Source organism: Delphinapterus leucas, chromosome 3 (genome assembly GCF_059928025.1).
Source record: "Delphinapterus leucas isolate spDelLeu-1000000601 "Yukka" chromosome 3, BTC_Dleu_Yukka2, whole genome shotgun sequence".
In the NCBI taxonomy this organism is placed as follows: domain Eukaryota; kingdom Metazoa; phylum Chordata; class Mammalia; order Artiodactyla; family Monodontidae; genus Delphinapterus; species Delphinapterus leucas.
The window spans coordinates 92584264-92605551 of record NC_143131.1 but is presented as its reverse complement, the minus strand read 5'-3'; the positions used below and the strand labels follow the sequence as shown (position 1 = coordinate 92605551).

At 39.1% G+C, this 21288-nt stretch overlaps 1 protein-coding gene across 3 annotated transcripts in view; it reads left to right on the top strand.

Annotated features, from left to right (window-relative positions):
- Window positions 1-343: 343 nt before the first annotated feature.
- The window catches only part of STARD4 (StAR related lipid transfer domain containing 4), a 79530-nt gene continuing 58585 nt past the window's right edge, over window positions 344-21288 (top strand). The window contains exons 1-5 of one of the 3 annotated variants that reach the window (XM_089908427.1): window positions 344-593; window positions 14911-15024; window positions 15967-16016; window positions 19933-20059; window positions 20902-21016. In XM_089908427.1, the coding sequence (XP_089764553.1) occupies window positions 555-593; window positions 14911-15024; window positions 15967-16016; window positions 19933-20059; window positions 20902-21016 (445 nt within the window). In that variant the 5' untranslated portion in view covers window positions 344-554. Of the gene's footprint in view, window positions 594-14910; window positions 15025-15966; window positions 16017-19932; window positions 20060-20901; window positions 21068-21288 lie in introns of all 3 variants that reach the window. The other 2 variants (XM_022591407.3, XM_022591415.3) reach the window with 2 other exon arrangements.

Here is a 21288-nt window from a genome sequence, read left to right as displayed (position 1 = left end):
CAGAATTAATTGGCCACAGGGCACCCTTCCAGAGCCAAACCCACAGGCGACTCCACACACGCAGCTGGCCCGGAGACCGTCAACTCTCACCCGACGCGGAATCAGTCCATCTCTCGGCGACCAATCAGCGCTCCGCACGCTGCCGCGCCAGCCAATCCCTGCAAACACACGTTGCTTCTGCCAACTTTTGCCGCTACCCATCCCCGGAGGCCAGGGTTCGAGCCGGGGGCGTGGTTGCGGGGTTCGGCCCGCCTTCCCCGGAAGGCTTGATGCCTTCCAATTGGCTGCAACTGGCAGTGGCTTGGCGACCATTGGCTGCTGCCGCCGGTAGCCTCGGCGGGCGGGGAAGCCGAGAGAGCTGTAGAGTTAGTATTGCAGAAAGAGTGAGTTTCCTGTCTACCTGGCACGCCTGATCTCGGTCGCACTCCTTGCTTCACCTCAAGTAGCCTTGAGTAGAAGCACGGAGGTGAGGCCGCCTGGAGGCGGAGCGACAGGGTGGTCTTCCCGGACCTGCTCCGGGCAGTGGGAGAGGGAAGCCGCCGTGGAGGTCCAGGATGGCGGAACCGGCGTCCGGACGTGTGTGGACCTCACAGGTAAGAGAAAACTGAGAGTAATTGTCGCGCTGGTTGGATCCCAGGGCTTGCCCCTCTCCTCCTCAACCCAGTTCACCAGCGTTAGGACGCCGATTAGGCCCAAGTTACTTCATCTGTTAAATGGGGAAAGGGCGGTAATAACCTCGCTTCGGGGGGCCTGGGTGAAGATTCACTGAGATACCGTTCTGTGATGGGCACAGTGCTTCCTGGTTCTTAGTAGGTGCACAGACAACAGAAGGTCCATTCCCTCACACCAGGCTTTGACGGAGCTGCGTTGTTAAGAGGCAGTGTTTTCCGAGTGCTTACTATCTTCCAAGTTCGGTACTAAATATATTAACTCTTGTAATTCCTCAATAAATTAATGTTGCTGTTATCCCTAATTTACAATTAAGAAAGATTACCTGAGATTTTTTAGGTTCAGCAACCAAGACAAAATATGGAAAATTCAACATGATGTCAGATTTTTAGAGTCTCTTGCAGCCTTTGATCAGCTTCCAGTGTTTTACAGAATAGACCTTTAGTCTCTGGAGGCAGAGGTCCTGGGTTGGAATTCTGGCTCCATCACTTATGGGCTGTGTGATCTTGGACAAGTGACTTAACCTCCGTGTTAATACTTTCCCTTTCTGTAAAATAGAGACAATAATAGGATGGGCTCTTAAGGTTATTTATGAGGATTAAATGAAATAATACAATTTGAAGTGGCCAGAAAGACTGATCACATAGTAAATGATCAATAAATGTTAGCTATTATTATGTTTTTTTTTAATTTTTTAATTTTTTTTATTATTATGTTTTTAAATAAAGGATTAGAGCATTAGGAGCTTGAACATTAACTTGGACTCAAACAAAGCTGTGACATTATTAGAAATTAATATTGTCTTAAGTGTTGTAAAAGTCTCATTGGTGTTATAAAGCTTGTCCTAAAATAAGCCAAAGTGAGCACTGAATCGGAGTATCATCAGTCACATTGCAGATGAAGACTTACCCTGTTGCATTCCTGCTACAGCCAGTCTCAAAAATGAGAAACTACCGTACTTGACTAATTGGAAAAGCTAAATTACTAATTCAAAATTGATTGGCAATTAAGCCTATGCTGGAATTTTTATGTTAGGTAGAAAATATTTAATTTACAAGGCCTTGGTTTGCACATCTTGGGGAAGATCTATGGCATGTTAAATTGAAGCTATTCACATACATGAAACATATCAATCAGGTAATGGAAGGTGAAACAATTCTGATATGAGTTTCTTCAATATGTGAATTCTGACTTAATCATACTACATAAGTACAAACGGATTTTTATGGCATTCACTTTTTATTAGAGGTTAAAATGTTTATTATATTCCATAGTTAATTAAAACCTATGGCCATTTCACTGACATTTGACAAAAATTAAAATTGTATCTGTCAAAGACTGTGGTGCTGATAGATGGCCTCAAGAAAATATTTTTTTTTGGTGGTACGCGGGCCTCTCACTGTTGTGGCCTCTCCCGTTGCGGAGCACAGGCTCTGGACGCGCAGGCTCAGCGGCCACGGCTCACGGGCCTAGCCACTTCATGGTATGTGGGATCTCCCCAGACCGGGGCGCGAACCCGTGTCCGCTGCATCGGCAGGCGGACTCTCAACCACTGCGCCACCAGGGAAGCCCAAGAAAATTTTTTAACCTGTGAAGGCTGCCCACTCAATGGTGGCAGCAACTGCCTACACTAGTAGTCACTTCAAAAACATAAACATAGAAAACGTGACCAAAAAGGTTAGAGTAAGAAAGAAAAAAGGTGGACATTACTTAGCACCTGGCTGTAGAATTGTCAAGAGTATATAACCCATTTATGGAGCTGTTAGATTCTGATACAGTTAAGTGGTACCTGTTTTCTCTGACATGGAAGTGTTGGAGAGTTTCCTGCTATAAGGTCAGGAAGGAGAATAAAAGAAAGAGGGAGTTCAGAATGGTATTTAAAACATTTCCTGACATTCTCCACAGATAGAGATTGCAATAGGGCATATTGCATGCTTTCTTTTCAATTAATGTGAGTGCCCTATTATATTAAGAGAGCACCAAGACCTTGATAACCCCAATATTGTTCCCCTATCCGCACCCCACCTTGGTTTTTGAGAGATTCTCTGTCTTGCCTGTCTAAACACAGATGATCAGTTTAGAAAGTAACTGTTATTCCCTTTGGACTTAACCCTTGCATGGATTTTTTTCATCAAGATTAACTGCCTGGTTAAATACTTCATTGGGCTAAAAGAGAGATTTCCAAGTTTATACTTACTTTATTTTCTTCCTTTCCTACCTCCTACTCCACCACCACTAGAGAGGCTCATTAATAGGAGTTTTTAACATTGGCGGAGGAGCTAACATAGTCTTAAGAGGGGTCCAGGAAAGAAGAGTAGAAATTAGGCAATGAGCTTGGCCAAAATATAAAAGGGCCCATAAGACATATTAGGGAGTTTGGATTTTATACTAACCAGTAGGAGTGAATGATAACTAAGGTAAACACCTTAAAGTTTCAGATTCTCATCTTTATAGGTAGTTTTTATTGCTTACTTTTTGTATGCTAGATTTACCTAAAGGTAATGTTGTCTATGCTAACAGTAGCTTTCCACTTCATCTTTTGATTTCTATCAAAGAGTTTTGAAAATACTCTTATCTGCTAGCCACAGGAACCTGGCATGTGACCTTTGGATTTAAAGAATGTTGTTTAATCATAATGATCCTTAGTAATGGATAAATTAAATTTCTTTTTCAAGTCCTCTCTAAGAACTTGTGTTTGTTTATAACATACCCTTAAACAAGGTCATTGTACTGGCTAACAAGTTGGCAGTCTCTTGAGTGGAAATGGGATCTATTCCTGACTGGCAGACTTTTTAAATGAGCTAATCCACTTCTTATGGGTAGGATCTATAATTATTAGATATTTCACATCACTTTCATAGATCCAAAATTCTATATTACTGAATTTTCTATATATACTTTCCCATGTTTCTGAAGGGATATACCACCCCAAAACATGCCACTTCAGAATAAAGGTTACTTTGAGCTGAAGGCAATTAAGAAGCAGCAGACACGGAAAGAACTATTTATCCTTCCACTATCTGCCTAAAAATGGGACATAAATATCCTTTGGTGAAGGTCTTCCCTCTCCTCTCTCCTATACCAAGAGAATAACTGCTATCACTGGAGATAGAAAGTTGAACTGAGATGGTCTACACAAACAAACTTCACTAAAATAGCCTTTACCTTTTTTTTTTTTTTTTGGCTTTACCTTTTATTAGTGTCTTCCCATATATTTATCTTGCCATAATTTACCACCCCTAGAAGCTCAAACCCCTTTTCCCTTGTCTTGTCATTTCTCCAGAGTTTATCACCCTTTAAGATGGTGTATAAGCTCCGGGTATATAAGCTTCTCTGGTTCTCCAGTTATTTTCTATGAAAGCCTCTTTGCATAAAAAAATTAAATATTGACATCAAGTAAACTTTGCCTTTTTTTCTGTTAATCTATCTTTTGTCAATTTAATTGCAGGTCTCAGGGACAGAGCATAAGAAAATAGAGGAAAAGTTTTTCTTTTCCTCCCTGAACTTCTGTATCATTTTATTTTAGTTTTTTCATATCATATCTTTTTTCATTATTTTTTTCAGCACAATTTGTTTGCAGTATTTACTCTTTTTTTTTTTAACATCTTTATTGGAGTATAATTGCTTTACAATGGTGTGTTAGTTTCTGCTCTATAACAAAGTGAATCAGCTATACATATACGTATATCCCCATATCTCTTCCCTCTTGCGTCTCCCTCCCTCCCGCCCTCTCTATCCCACCCCTCTAGGTGGTCACAAAGCACTGAGCTCATCTTCCTGTGCTATGCGGCTGCTTCACACTAGCTATCTATTTTACGTTTGGTAGTGTATATATGTCCATGCCATCTCTCACTTTGTCCCAGCTTACCCTTCCCCCTCCCCATGTCCTCAAGTCCATTCTCTAGTAGGTCTGCATCTTTTTTTTTTTTTTTTTTTTTTTTTTTTTTGCTGTACACGGGCCTCTCACTGTTGTGGCCTCTCCCGTTGCAGAGCACAGGCTCCGGATGCGCGGGCTCAGCGGCCATGGCTCACGGGTCCAGCCGCTCCGTGCAACGTGGGATCTTCCCGGACCGGGGCACAAACATGTGTCCCCTGCATTGGCAGGCGGACTCTCAACCACTGCGCCACCAGGGAAGCCCGGTCTGCATCTTTATTCCTGTCTTGGCCCTAGGTTCTTCATGACCACTTTTTTTTTTTTTTATTCCATATATATGTGTTAGCATACGGTATTTGTTTTTCTATTTCTGACTTACTTCACTCTGTATGACAGACTCTGAGTCCATCCACCTCACTACAAATAACTCAGTTTCGTTTCTTTTTATGGCTGAGTGATATTCCATTGTATATATGTGCCACACCTTCTTTATCCATTCATCTGTCAATGGACACTTACTTTGTTTCCATGTCCTGGCTATTGTAAATAGAGCTGCAATGAACATTTTGGTACATGACTCTTTTTGAATTATGGTTTTCTCAGGGTATATGCCCAGTAGTGAGATTGCTGGGTCATATGGTAGTTCTATTTGTAGTTTTTTAAGGAACTTCCATACTGTTCTCCATAGTGGCTGTATCAATTTATATTCCCACCAACAGTGCAAGAGGGTTCCCTTTTCTCCACACCCTCTCCAGCATTCATTGTTTCTAGATTTTTTGATGATGGCCATTCTAACCGGTGTGAGATGATATCTCATTGTAATTTTGATTTGCATTTCTGTAATGATTAATGATGTTGTGCATTCTTTCATGTGTTTGCTGGAAATCTGTATATCTTCTTTGGAGAAATGTCTATTTAGGTCTTCTGCCCATTTTTGGATTGGGTTGTTTGTTTTTTTGATATTGAGCTGCATGAGCTGCTTGTAAATTTTGGAGATGAATCCTTTGTCCGTTGCTTCATTTGCAAATATTTTCTCCCATTCTGAGGGTTGTCTTTTTGTCTTGTTTATGGTTTCTTTGGTGTGAAAAAGCTTTTAAGTTTCATTAGGTCCCATTTGTTTATTTTTGTTTTTATTTCCATTGCTCTAGGAGGTGGGTCTAAAAGGATCTTGCTGTCATTTACGTCATAGAGTGTTCTGCCTATGTTTTCCTCTACGAGTTTCATAGTGTCTGGCCTTACATTTAGGTCTTTAATCCATTTTCAGTTTATTTTTGTGTATGGTGTTAGGGAGTGATCTAATTTCATTCTTTTACATATACCTGTCAAGTTTTCCCAACACCGTTTATTGAAGAGGCTGTCTTTTCTCCATTGTATATTCTTGCCTCCTTTATGAAAGATAAGGTGACCATATGTGCGTGAGTTTATCTCTGGGCTTTCTATCCTGTTCCATTGATCTATATTTCTGTTTTTGTGCCAGTACCATACTGTCTTGATTACTGTAGCTTTGTAGTATAGTCTGTAGTCAGGGAGCCTGCTCCCTTCAGCTCCATTTTTCTTTCTCAAGATTGCTTTGGCTATTTGGGGTCTTTTGTGTTTCCATACAAATTGTGAAATTTTTTGTTCTAGTTCTGTGAAAAATGCCAGTGGTAGTTTGATAGGGATTGCATTGAATCTGTAGATTGCTTTGGGTGGTAGAGTCATTTTCACAATATTGATTCTTCCAATCCAAGAACATGGTATATCTCTCCATCTATTTGTTTCATCTTTAATTTCTTTCATCAGTGTCTTATAATTTTCTGCATACAGGTCTTTTGTCTCCATAGGTAGGTTTATTCCTAGATATTTTATTCTTTTTCTTGCAATGGTAAATGGGAGTGTTTTCTTGATTTTACTTTCAGATTTTTCATCATTAGTGTATAGGAATGCCAGAGATTTCTGTGCATTACTTCTGTATCCTGCTACTTTACCAAATTCATTGATTAGCTCTAGTATTTTTCTGGTAGCATCTTTAGGATTCTCTATGTATAGTATCATGTCATCTGCAAACAGTGACAGCTTTACTTCTTTTCCGATATGGATTCCTTTTATTTCCTTCTCTTCTCTGATTGCTGTGGTTAAAACTTCTAAAACTATGTTGAATAAGTGTGGTGAGAGTGGTCAACCTTGTCTTATTCCTGATCTTAGTGGAAATGCTTTCAGTTTTTCACCATTGAGGACGATGTTGGCTGTGGGTTTGTCATATATGACCTTTCTTATGTTGAGGAAAGTTCCCTCTATGCCTACTTTCTGCAGGGTTTTTATCATAAATGGGTGTTGAATTTTGTCGAAAGCTTTCTGTGCATCTATTGAGATGATCATATGGTTTTTCTCCTTCAATTTGTTAATATGGTGTATCACGTTGATTGATTTGCGTATATTGAAGAATTCTTGCATTCCTGGAATAAACCCCACTTGATCATGGTGTATGATCCTTTTAATGTGCTGTTGGATTCTGTTTGCTAGTATTTTGTTGAGGATTTTTGCATCTATGTTCATCAGTGATGTTGGCCCATAGTTTTCTTTCTTTGTGACATCCTTGTCTGGTTTTGGTATCAAGGTGATGGTGGCCTTGTAGAATGAGTTTGGGAGTGTTCCTCCCTCTGCTATATTTTGGAAGAGTTTGAGAAGGATAGGTGTTAGCTTTTCTCTAAATGTTTGATAGAATTCGCCTGTGAAGCCATCTGGTCCTGGGCTTTTGTTTGTTGGAAGATTTTTAATCACTGTCTCAATTTCAGTGCTTGTGACTGGTCTGTTCATGTTTTCTCTTTCTTCCTGATTCAGTCTTGGCAGGTTGTGCATTTCTAAGAATTTGTCCATTTCTTCCAGGTTGTCCATTTTATTGGCATAGAGTTGCTTGTAGTAATCGCTCATGATCTTTTGTATTTCTGCAGTGTAAGTTGTTACTTCTCCTTTTTCATTTCTAATTCTGTTGATTTGAGTCTTCTCCCTTTTTTTCTTGATGAGCCTGGCTAGTTGTTTATCAATTTTGTATATCTTCTCAAAGAACCAGCTTTTAGTTTTACTGATCTTTGCTATCGTTTCCTTCATTTCTTTTTCATTTATTTCTGATCTGATCTTTATGATTTCTTTCCTTCTGCTAACTTTGGGGTTTTTTTGTTCTTCTTTCTCTAATTGCTTTAGGTGTAAGGTTAGGTTTTTTATTTGAGATGTTTCTTATTTCTTAAGGTAGGATTGTATTGCTATAAACTTCCCTCTTAGAACTGTTTTTGCTGCATCCCATAGGTTTTGGGTCATCGTGTTTTCATTGTTATTTGTTTCTAGGTGTTTTTTGATTTCCTCTTTGATTTCTTCAATGATCTCTTGGTTATTAAGTAGTGTATTGTTTAGCCTCCATGTGTTTGTATTTTTTACAGATTTTTTTCCTGTAATTGATATCTAGTCTCATAGGGTTGTGGTCAGAAAAGATTGATACGGTTTCAATTTTCTTAAATTTACCAAGGATTGTTTTGTGACCCCGGATATGATCTATCGTGGAGAATGTTCCATGAACCCTTGAGAAGAAAGTGCATTCTGTTATTTTTGGATGGAATGTCCTATAAATATCAATTAAGTCCATCTTGTTTAATGTGTCATTTAAAGCTTGTGTTTCCTTATTTATTTTCATTTTGGATGATCTGTCCATTGGTGAAAGTGGAGTGTTAAAGTCCCCTACTATGATTGTGTTACTGTCGTTTTCCCATTTTATGGCTGTTAATATTTGCCTTATGTATTGAGATGCTCCTATGTTGGGTGCATAAATATTTACAATTGTTATATCTTCTTCTTGGATCGATCCCTTAATCATTATGTAGTGTCCTTCTTTGTCTCTTGTAACAGTCTTTATTTTAAAGTCTATTTTGTCTGATATGAGAATTGCTACTCCAGCTTTCTTTTGGTTTCCATTTGCATGAAATACCTTTTTCCATCCCCTTACTTTCAGTCTGTATGTGTCTCTAGGTTTGAAGTGGGTCTCTTGTAGACAACATATGTACAGGTCTTGTTTTTGTATCCATTCAGCCAGTCTATGTCTTTTGGTGGGAGCATTTAATCCATTTACATTTAAGGTAATTATCGATATGTATGTTCCTATTCCCATTTTCTTGATTGTTTTGGGTTTGTTATTGTAGGTCTTTTCCTTCTCTTGTGTTTCCTGCCTAGAGAAGTTCCTTTAGCATTTGTTGTAAAGCTGGTTTGGTGGTGGTGAATTCTCTTAGCTTTTGTTTGTCTGCAAAGGTTTTAATTTCTCTGTCCAATCTGAATGAGATCCTTGCTGGGTAGAGTAATCTTTGTTGTAGGTTTTTGCCTTTCATCACTTTAAATATGTCCTGCCACTCCCTTCTGGCTTGCAGAGTTTCTGCTGAAAGATCAGCTGTGAACCTTATGGGGATTCCCTTGTGTGTTATTTGTTGTTTTTCCCTTGCTGCTTTTAATATTTTTTCTTTGTATTTAATTTTTGATAGTTTGATTGTTATTTGTCTTGGCATGTTTCTCTTTGGATTTATCCTGTATGGGACTCTGTGTGCTTCCTGGACTTGATTAACTATTTCCTTCCGCATATTAGGGAAGTTTTCAACTATAATCTCTTCAAATATTTTCTCAGTCCCTTTCTTTTTCTCCTCTTCTTCTGGGACCCCTATAATTCGAATGTTGTTGCGTTTAATGTTGTCCCAGAGGTCTCTGAGACTGTCCTCAGTTCTTTTCATTCTTTTTTCTTTATTCTTCTCTGCAGTAGTTTTTTCCACTATTTTATATTCCAGGTCACTTATCCGTTCTTCGGCCTAGTTATTCTGCTATTGATCCCTTCTAGAGAATTTTTAATTTCATTTATTGTGTTGTTCATCATTGTTTGTTTGCTCTTTAGTTCTTCTAGGTCCTTGTTAAACGTTTCTTGTAATTTCTCCATTCTATTTCCAAGATTTTGGATCATGTTTACTATCATTATTCCGAATTCTTTTTCAGGTAGACTGCCTATTTCCTCTTCATTTGTTAGGTCTGGTGGGTTTTTACCTTGCTCCTTCATCTGCTGTGTTTCTCTGTATTCTCATTTTGCTTAACTTACTGTGTTTGGGGTCTTTTTGCAGGCTGCAGGTTCATAGTTCCCATTGTTTTTGTTGTCTGCCCCCAGTGGCTAAGGTTGGTTCAGTGGGTTGTGTAGGCTTCCTGGTGGAGGAGACTAGTGCCTGGGCTCTGGAAGATAAGGCTGGATCTTGTCTTTTTGGTGGACAAGTTCATGTCTGGTGGTGTGTTTTGGTGTGTCTGTGACCTTATTATGATTTTAAGCAGCCTCTCTGCTAATGGGTGGGGCTGTGTTCCTGTCTTGCTAGTTGTTTGGCATAGGGTGTCCATTCAATGTAGCTTGCTGGTCATTGAGTGGAGTTGGGTGTTGGCGTTGAGATGGAGATCTCTGGGAGATTTTTGCCATTTGATATTATGTGGAGTTGGGAGGTCTCTGGTGGACCATTGTTCTGAATTTGGCTCTCCCACCTCAGAGGCAGAGCCCTGATGCCTGGCTGGAGCACCAAGAGCCTGTTATCCACACAGCTCAGAATAAAAGGGAGAAAAAAAGAAAGAAAGAAAGAAAGAAAGAAAGAAAGAGATAAAATAAAATTATTAAAATAAAAAATAATTATTAAAATTTTTTTTAAGTAATAAAAAAAAAGAATGAAGAGAGCAACCAGACCAAAATAAAATCCACCAATGATAACAAGCACTAAAACTATACTTAAAAAAAAGGAAGAAAAAAAAAAAAGGACAGACAGAACTCAACGACAAATGGTAAAAGCAAAGGTGTACAGACGAAATCACACCCAGAAACACACACATATACACTCACAAAAGGAGAAAAAGGGAAAAAAAATATATATATATATCATTCCTCCCAAAATCCACCTCCTCAATTTAGGATGATTCATTGTCTATTCAGGTATACCACAGATGCAGGGTACATCGAGTTGACTGTGGAGATTTAATCCATTGCTCCTGAGTCTGCTGGGAAAGATTTCCCTTTCTCTTCTTTGTTTGCACAGCTCCTGGGGTTCAGCTTTGGATTTGGCCCCGCCTCTGCGTGTAGGTCGCCTGAGGGCATCTGTTCTTCGCTCAGACAGGACAGGGTTAAAGGAGCAGCTGCTCTGGGGGCTGTGGCTCACTCAGGCCGGGGGGAGGGAGGGGTACGGATGAGGGGCGATCCTGTTGCGGCAGAGGCTGGTGTCACGTTGCACCAGCCAGAGGCGCGCCGTGTGTTCTCCCGGGGAAGTTCTCCCTGGATCACGGAACCCTGGCCGTGGCGGGCTGCACAGGCTCCCGGGAGGGGCGGTGTGGATAGTGACCTGTGCTTGCACACAGGCTTCTTGGTGGCTGCAGCAGCAGCCTTAGCATCTCATGCCCACCTCTGGGGTCCGCGCTGATAGCTGCGGCTCGCGCCCGTCTCTGGAGCTCCTTTAAGCAGCGCTCTTAATCCCCTCTCCTCGCGCACCAGGAAACAAAGAGGCAAGAAAAAGTCTCTTGCCTCTTAGGCAGGTACAGAGTTTTTCCCCGGACTCCCTGCCTTCTAGCTGTGGCACACTAGCCCCCTTCAGGCTACGTTAACGCCGCCAAGCCCAGTCCTCTCCCTGGGATCTGGACCGAAGCCCGAGCCTCAGCTCCCAGCCCCGCCCACCCCGGCGGGTGAGCAGACAAACCTCTCGGGCTGGTGAGTGCCGGTCGGCACCGATCCTCTGTGTGGGAATCTCTCCGCTTTGCCCCCCACACCCCTGTTGCTGTGCTCTCCTCCGCGGCTCCAAAGCTTTCTCCCTCCGCCACCCGCAGTCTCCGCCTGCGAAGGGGCTTCTAGTGTGTGGAAACCTTTCCTCCTTCACAGCTCCCTCCCACTGGTGCAGGTCCCGTCCCTATCCTTTTGTCTCTGTTCTTTTTTCTTTTGCCCTACCCAGGTACGTGGGGGAGTTTCTTGCCTTTTGGGAAGTCTGAGGTCTTCTGCCAGTGTTCAGTAGGTGTTCTGTAGCAGTTGTTCCACGTGTAGATGTATTTCTGGTGTATCTGTGGGGAGGAAGGTGATCTCCGCGTGTTACTCTTCTGCCGTCTTGAATCCCCTTATATCATTTTAGTGTTTATCATGTTTCATGGCTTTTATGTTCTACTTTGTGCTGGTTAAATATTGACTATAGCACTGACTTTTTTTTGTCACTTTAGATTTTAGATTAGTGGTTGTCACTCCTGACTGGTTAAAAGAATGATCAGTGAGGCTTTTTATAGGACCTAGATCTGGGGCCTATTCTAGAGCAGACCCACTGAATCGGGCTATCTGGCTGTGGACCATGAAATCTAATATCCAAAAACGGTGTCACAGAAAACCAGAGGCAGACACACATGAAAGTGGTAAAGGCAAATCTTATTCAATAACTATTGCAATAGTGGAAAAGAAACCTTGGTATAGAACTAGGCTTCATTCTGAATACAACAAGGGCACGTAGGGGTGTATAGCCAAGGAGCAGGGTGGGTGTCAGTGAATGAAAATTACTAAGAGGAAACATTAGAGGAAGGGAGATTCGCCTTAAACCAACTTGACAGGATTCTTGCTGAAGGCAGGCCAGGGGGATAAGATTGAGGGTGGGATAAGGAAATTTGAGGGTAGGGGATTTTCACTAAACTGACTCAGCAGGATTCTTGCTAAAACTAGACTAAGGGGTCCAAGGACAAGCCCAAGAGCTAGGCCTCGTCACAAAGAGGACTCAGAGGAGACTTCCCTGGTGGTCCAGTGGTTAAGAATCTGCCTTCCAATGCAAGGGACGCGGGTTTGATCTCTGGTTGGGGAACTAAGATCCCACATGCCATGAGGCAACTAAGCCCATGCGCTCTAGAGCCCGTGCCTCACAACTAGAGAGACTGCGTGCCGCAACTACTGAGCCTGTGTGCTCTGGAGCCTGCACACCCCGAGTAGAGAGAAGCCCGCATGCCTCAATGAAGAGCCTGCACCACTACTGAAGATTCTGCATGCCGCAACTAAGACCTGATGCAGCCAAAAAAAAAAAAAAAAAAAATGAGGACTCAGAGGAGCCCAACCAAGGAGAGAGTCTTTGTCAACATTAACAGCTATTACAAATTATAACAACATGATTCTGATGTATGTATTTGTAGTGAGAATTGCATCCTTATTCCCATAGAGGTTTGAGCCTTGATATTTCATTTAGATCTTTTCTTGATCTCCTTTTTAGTAGTAACTTCATGATCCTGTAAATGGACAGCTTTCTTCCAAAGCCTTTTCTTCTTTAGCCTTTTACTGGAGAGTACCATGGCACCAAAAGGAGAGAATTTAAGACCAAATAAATCATGTTTTGAAGCAAACACACTTCAACAAATATTAAGGTCCTACTGTGTTCCAGGTAGTGTTCTAGTTGGTGGGGATATAGTAGTGAAAAAGGCAGACATGGGAGAGCCACTCTATTAGCTGGGGACATGGTAGTCAAAGAGTAGAATATAGTACATCAATAAATAAACAAGTTAATTTCACATAGTGATGCACTATGAAGAAAATAAAAGAAGAGTATAATAGTGATTTGGGGAAGGTTGTATTAAGGACAGGAGGTTTAATCTGAAATTATTATTACAGGTTGTTATTAGTCATGCTCAGATTTGGGATCTACTAATCCAGGTAGGGAAATAATAGTAAGTACAAAGGCCCGAAGTCAGTGACAAGCTTGATGTATTTAAGGGACAGAAAGAAAACCAGTAGGAGAAGAGCATTGTAGGCAATGGTATGTGATGAATCTCCTAATACCTATTAAGGGTGATTCCAAGGTTTTTGACATTGAGCAACTGGCTCAATTATCATTTTAATAGTAAAATTATTAAGATGAGGAAGACTGAGGCAAATTGAAGGAAGACTGGGGCAGCAAGTGATGCCCATTAGGTGTGAAGCCCTAAATATAGGCTTCTGGATGTGGGATTTTGGATCTGTGTGTGTGTCTGTCTGTCTCTGTCTCTGTCTTTCCCTCTCCTTTTTTCCCTCCCTTCCTCTTCTTTCCACCTGGGCCTTTCCACATATCAGCTTCAGGATAACCAGACTTCTTGTATGCTTACATGTTGATCAAAGGCTCCCAGAGCGATTATCCTAAGAGTGACGTACAGAGGCTGCATGGAATTTTCTAACCTAGCTGCAGAGGTCATGCAGCGTCACAGACTGCACCTCTTTTTTTTTTTCATTGTAAATGCTTTGTTGCTTTTTATTCACTTTTTTCACTTTATTTTTATTGGAGTATAGTTGCTCTACAATGTTGTGTTAGTTTCTGCTGTACAGCAAAGTGAATCAGCTATACATATACATATATCCCCTCTTCCTTGGATTTCCTTCCCATTTAGGTCACCACAGAGCACTGAGTAGAGTTCCCTGTGCTATACAGTCGGTGTTCATTAGTTATCTATTTTATACATAGTAGTGTATATATGTCAATCCCTCTTGATGGGAAGTGTGTCACAGGATTTGCAGCAGTGTTTTAAAATGATCACATTATAGAATCCCTCATTATATTAAGTTTATTATCTTTAAAGATTAGTAATCATTTCCCTTTTAAAGTATTGTTGAACAATAACATACCTTTGGAATTATTAATGATATAGTACTTTCCTCTCTGTATAGTTAAAATTATTGCCTTAAAATTATAAACCACTTATTTATGCTGTACTGGTGGTTCTAAGGTCTTCATATCACCTCCTATGTTACACAGATAGCTCACTGAATCCTATGACACTTCATCAAATGAAATAAAACATTGAAGACAATAGAGTTCTTCAAACTTTTGAAATTCTTCAGAGGTCTCTAGCCCTATCCTTAAAGGATGTAAGAGGAGGTTTCCAATTGTGGTTGTCATTTGTTTGCTAGAATGAGTCCTATATCTGTTGGCTGGTAAAATGAAAATTTTCAATGGCTGAATCTCTAAGGAATTTTTAAAGAGTTTATGCCTTGTGTGTTATTTTTGTATTTTTGAAAAAGCAGTATTTTTTTTCTTTTAAGTTATCTGGAATTTTATAATTTATTCCTTTGGGTTAGATTCTATTAGAAAGGGAAATAGGATTGTATTTTATTTTTTATATGAGTGATTTAAATAACTCAACATATGTGATTCTTATCCCTATGTGTTTCACACCTTGGAAGCTTTTAGAAAAAAAACCTATGGCCAGGTCTTACCCTCAGGGATCCTGATTAGTTGATTTGGGATGGGGTCCAGGTATAGGTATCTTTTACAACTCCCCAGGTGATTCTTTTATGAAGCCATATTTGAGACCCAACTGCATCTAACTCTGGTATTTGCTGATGATAATCTTAGTCTCTGTAACAGGGAAAACAAATGGAAGACCTGCCTGATGCAGCTGTTTTGGCGACTAGACTTAAAAACACTCTCATCCAATACCACAGCCTTGAAGATGACAAGTGGCGAGTTGCTAAGAAAATGGTAAATTAATTAAATTACTTATGTTTGAGGGTGTATCTTCTGTCTAATGAGCTGGTGGATGACTTTCAAAATGGTACGGAAAAATATGGACCATACTTTAGATGAATGTGCGGGATAGATAAACGTGCTAATATAGTTGATGGTTTACTGTCTCACAAAGGAAGAAACATAATAATCCTGCACTGCTTTCATTAGTTCTTCAGATATTGGACACAAGAATAGACTCATGGCAACAAGATTGTAAAGAGCAGCCTCTCAAGTCAGTAAATAAAATGTGTCATTGTCAGTTTAAGGAAGTATAGTAATTGATAATTTGAAATTGTTTCAGATATTTTAACAAGCCTGTGAGAATGTCCAGTTAGTATTCTTTTTTTACCAATATGACATACCTGAGTGTTGACAGAGCCAATCCTTGAACCCAGAACTCTTCCAGTTAAGTCCTCTGGCTATTCTGCTATTCAGAATTTCTTAGGAAATGATCTAGAAAAAAATGTAGGGACTAATTCAAGGTAGCACTGTCATAATAGATTTGAATTGTTTAATTTTAAAAAGATGTGAGCAAGTTCAGAATGAAGTATTTAACATTTCTATTATAAATGTGTCAGTAATGGTAAATAGATGAGATTGGAATGGGGCAAATAATAATGGCCAATGAGATAGTGCCATCACCGAATCTTAACAGTGCTTGGGTGTCATTAAGCTATTGAAAAACCTTTTGTAGGGGTTTGTAATTTAAATAAGATGTGTACTACTTTCAGATACAGAAGAAATTCAGATATGGGTTATTTTATGGTATAAATTACTTTTGTGTATTTCTTTGAATATTTACTTATGTTTTATTTTCATGCAAAAGCTAATGCTGTAGAATTTATGAAATTGTCAGTTTTATATCCAGGTTTCCACCTATGTAATTATCAGTATACACTGTTTTTATTTTTCTAGAAAGATGTAACAATTTGGAGGAAACCTTCAGAAGAATTTAATGGATATCTGTAAGTAAATTCCTGTAGTGTTACATAGCTCTTAGGACATTGCTAAACTTCAGATATATACACACCTACACACATGATCACTGAATGATCATTGCCAGCAAAATTTGGCTTTTGCTTTAAGATGTTAAACTTTCTGAGAAGCAAATCCTGTTATGAATTCAAAGCCTTTAAAATGTCCATATCCCTGGTGGACAGAGTTGGTGGTGAGGGGATCATAAATAATATGATATCATAAATGATATCAGCTGATAAAATCTTAATTTCTTACTATGGTGTATAAGACCCTTCTAATATTCTTTCTGCATTTATTCAGTGCTGTAGCATATTTTATTTTATTTTTTTGCATGGGCCTCTCACCGTCGCGGCCTCTCCCAATGCGGAGCACAGGCTCCAGATGCACAGGCTCCAGATGCGCAGGCCCAGCAGCCGTGGCCCACGGGCCCAGCCCCTCCGCGGCATGTGGGATTCTCCCGGACCGGGGCACGAACCCGTGTCCCCTGCATCGGCAGGCGGACTCTCAACCACTGCGCCACCAGGGAAGCCCCTGTAGCATATTTTATTCTAAGAAATTTATCTTGAAGAAATCATGGGAAAATTAATAGTTATTTAAACTTGTCTCTTCCATCACAGTACTACTTAAAATATTAAAAATTACAAACAACCTGAATAATCAATTGTTGGGGAATGATTAAATTATAAAATGTGCTATTTTACAGTCTTTAAAAACATAATAAAATGCTCAAGATACAATGAAAAGTGAATAAAGCAGAATACTAAACTATATGTAGCACTATCATGGGTTGACTTTAAATATATATTTTTTATATATTAAAATGTTTTATTTAACACAAAATATATACCTCTAGATGTCAGTTTTATGTGTGATTTTTATTTCTGTTTTTTGATTTTTGCACATAGTTGAACACGAATTATGCCTTTAACCAGTAAAAAAATATTGTTTTTTAAAGCCAGAGGAGATAGTTGCCACGTGAAATTGGAGTGGAATAGTCACATCCTTGGGACTCAGCACTTTTTAAAATGAAACTGTTGACTGAACTTACTATATACAGTGTATTTTGAAGTGTATTACCAAAGATAGCATTTCCAGGAAGATAAGTTGTACAGTATTTATGAGGACAGGGAAACTGGAGTTGGATTAAACATTGTAAGCAAGTGTAGAAGCTAATCCTTTAGATCAGTAATCCCTGCTGGGGCTGAAAAAGTGTAAAAAGTGCCAAGGGAGCACTATGCTTGGTGATATGGAAAAACTTCATAGGGGAGCTAATATTGGAGCAGAGTCTTAAAGAACGAATAGGTATTTCTTAGGGAATGAAGGATAAATTCATATTCCAGGCAGAGAGAATTTCATTTACTACGTTCACACAGATGGGAAACACTTTAAGGAGTTTATTTAGGGAAGTTGAAATTGTGTTTGTATAGCTGGAGCTGGGGAGAGCATGTCTGAAGGATTTTTTTTTTTTTTTTTTTTGCGGTACGTGGGCCTCTCACTGTTGTGGCCTCTCCCGTTGCGGAGCGCAGGCTCAGCGGCCATGGCTCACGGGCCCAGCCGCTCTGCGGCATGTGGGATCTTCCCGGACCGGGGCATGAACCCGCGTCCCCTGCATCGGCTGGCGGACTCTCAACCACTGCGCCACCGGGGAAGCCCTCTGAAGGATTTTTGAATTCTAAACTAAGGCATTCAGTTTTGCGTTACCTACTGCTCAACCCTACCCATACATCTCAGGTCCTCAGAGGATTTTGCATTTATTCTAATACAATTGTGAAAGAGAAATGAGCATGGAAAGTTTAGAGAAGAGCTTGTATCCTGGGGGTCCATGGCTAGCTTCTTGAAGTGTCCCTAAGATTGTATACAAAGTTTTGTGACAATGTGTATGTTCCTGGGAAGAGATCTGTGGCTTTTTTCAGATTCTTAAAGAGTTATATGATCAGAAGAGCTAGAAACTGATGCAGTGTTGAGTTGGACACAGAGTTCCCAAACTAAGGACATAGCATGGGAGTTGAAAAGGACAAATGAACTTGAAAGAGATTTATGATAGTGATGGTGGTGGTGACAATGATGATGGCGATGATAGCTAACTAACATTTATTGAAAACCAGATATTGTTCTAAGCAGTTTACGTTTGGAAAATCATCTTGATGAAACATGGTGACTTATTAGTTCTGACTATTGGAATGGGGTTAAGAGAAAAAGAAGAGTCGAAATTGAATCCCAGATTTCTAATTTGTGCCTGAAGTAATTTGTATTACCCACCTCCTACCCCCACCCTCACCCCAAGTTAGAGAACACAGGCAGAAGAGCAGACTTAGGATGGAACATAATATAAGCTTGAGCTTGAGAGATTTACAAAATGATAAAAAGGCTTCAGATGCTTAAAAAGAGAAAAAAGACCCCTGAAAACAATGATGGAGTTAAAGCCAATCTACCTCTCTTTTCTTTCCTCCCCAGAGATAACTACTCTCTTGAAGTTGTGTGTATTATTCCTATTTCACACTTTGACTGTGTGTGTGTGTGTGTTTTAGTAATACGCTTTAATTTTTTCTGTTCAATACTGTGTTTTCAAGAGTTACCCATGTTGTTACATGTTGATCTACTCTTTCACTTCTGTATTCATATACCACAATGTGTTTATCTGTGTTTGCAAGTTTGCCTACTGATGAATTTTCAGGTTGTTGTGAATTCTTCTCTACAGTAAGCTTCTTGGTACATGTCTCCTTCTACACACATGTAACATTTTCTTGGGATGTGCCTGTGTCTTAGGGACATACATCATCCCACTTTACTGCATGTTGCCAAATTGCTCTCTAAAGTGGTGGTAGCACTTTGAGAGTTCTCATTCCCTTCCATTCAACACTTGTTATTAAGTTTTTAATCTCTGTCAGTTTTTCAGGGGTATGAGATGGTGTATTGCTAGTAATTATTTGATTATGAGTGAAATTGAGCATCTTCTCTAAGTTTATTGACATTTCAGGTCAATCTTGTCCTTTGCCCATCTTTTGTTTGGATTGTCCTCTTCTCATTGTTTCATAGGAATTAATCATATATCCTCTATAGTAAGTATATATCTGTATATATGTGTTGCACTTATCTTCTTCCACTCTGTGGCTAGTTTTTAAAGAGATTACTTATTTTGTCATTTGTGGTATGTAAGTTTTTAATTTTAACCATCTTGTGTAATTTGTGTTTTTGTGTGTTTTATGTATTCAAGTAATCCCCCTGTATCCTGAGGTCACAAAGATGGTCACTTGTATATTTTTCTCAAAATTTAAAATTTTTACCTTTTACATAGTGGTATTTAGTCTATCTGGAGGTATTTTGAATGATGTGAAGTAAGAATTCAGTTTTTATTCTCTCTGTTAGGATAACTGTTGAATCCAAACACCGTTTTTCAACTAGTATATCTTTTTCCTACTGGTATGTAATGCCACCTTTGAAATATGTCAAGTTCTGATATTATTCATGAGTCAATCCTGGGCATTCTATTCTAGGGTGACCTATATTTCTATTCCTAATAAAAAGGTTTCAAAAGTTAGGGTAAGAATATGCATATACTAATAACATGTTAGAACATAGCTGAGAAAAGAAGAGCATATGAAATAAATGGAAGCATTACAGTGTTCTACAGACTGCTCTTGGCTACACCATAACATGAAGGTATTTTACTATGTTTATGATAATGCGTAAGACAGCCTTCAAATCTCTTATTAGATTTGAGGACGTTTTAGAGTACATTCTGATGAAATAATTGACAGAACCTAATTTATCAGAAAAGTCGGGATTTACTCTTTTTAAAAAATCTTCATTAAATTTTATTTTTTTTGATGTGAGCTCTGAACTGTGAGAGCATGCTGAAATTTTTCATTCTAATAGCATTTGACTTTCATATGTTTTCTCCAGCTTCAAAGCCCAAGGTGTTATAGACGATGTCGTCAATAGTGTAATAGACCATATACGCCCAGGTCCCTGTCGCTTGGATTGGGACAGCTTAATGACCTCATTGGATATTTTGGAGTACTTTGAAGAGGTATTTGTTTAGAAATGTTGCTTCAGATTGTGTGTGTGTGTGTGTGTGTGTATGTGTGCGCATGTGCACGTGTGTATACTTGCATTCATTATATTCATTGCTTTGAGAATAAGTAGTCATGGCAAAGATCTCACAGGGGAATCCTTGCTGCCTTTTAAAAAGCTTGAGTTTCCTCATATTAATAATGAGTGTTAGTCAGAACTGAGTTTGTTTTCTGCAATAGCTTTACCCTTGCTTCTTAAGAAAATCATCAGTGTCTTTAATTGTAAAACTTTAGCTGAGGTTCTGAAATCTAAAATTCTGAAAATACCACCATCATATTCAGGTTTCTAGGTAATAGTATGTAGGTTTTCCATTAACATTTAGCCAAAATCAAAGATAAAAATGCCACCTTAGGCATTAGAGAATTATGTAACCTAAGTGGCTTGCTTTCTTCGTCTGTTTTTATTAATTCATTCCTTGCCATGTTTGAATTCCTTTATTGACACATTTGGTGTTTTAGTCAAAGTACTTGTGGATTTTATCTTATACACGTACAGTCTATACTACCTGCTTCCACTTTTATCATATAGGATAAGAGGTGACTCTACTGAAACAGAGATTTGGATACTGGGTAACTTACCTCTGTGTTTTGATTGCATATCCTCTTCAAGTCCATACAGTCGCTGTGAGATATAGAATAGAGATCTAAACCTGTCAGAATCACTGTAAGAAATGTTATTAATATTTATTATAACACATTTTAAGTGAGTGTTAATTTTTTACTAAAGATTAACTTATGATATATGAGTCTATGTATGTATTTCCTATAGTACTAACAGCTGTTACCTGTTCTCTTTCAGAATTGCTGTGTGATGCGTTATACTACTGCTGGTCAGCTTTGGAATATAATTTCCCCAAGAGAGTTTGTTGACTTCTCCTATACTGTGGACTATAAAGAAGGGCTTTTATCCTGTGGTAATTGTCTCAAAACCTTTTACTTTCTTAAAGAAGGGCTTTTATCCTGTGGTAATTGTCTCAAAACCTTTTACTTTCTCTCGGTTTGTTTTAAATTTTGAGTTTTCTAGGCTGGATGTTTCTTTCTACACAAGATACATTTTCAACTTTCATACTTATTTTTAAAAAATTCATTTTATTTAATTAATTTATTTTTGGCTGCGTTGGGTCTTCGTTGCTGCGCATGCACGGGCTTTTTCTAGTTGTGGCGAGCAGGGGCTGCTCTTTGTTGC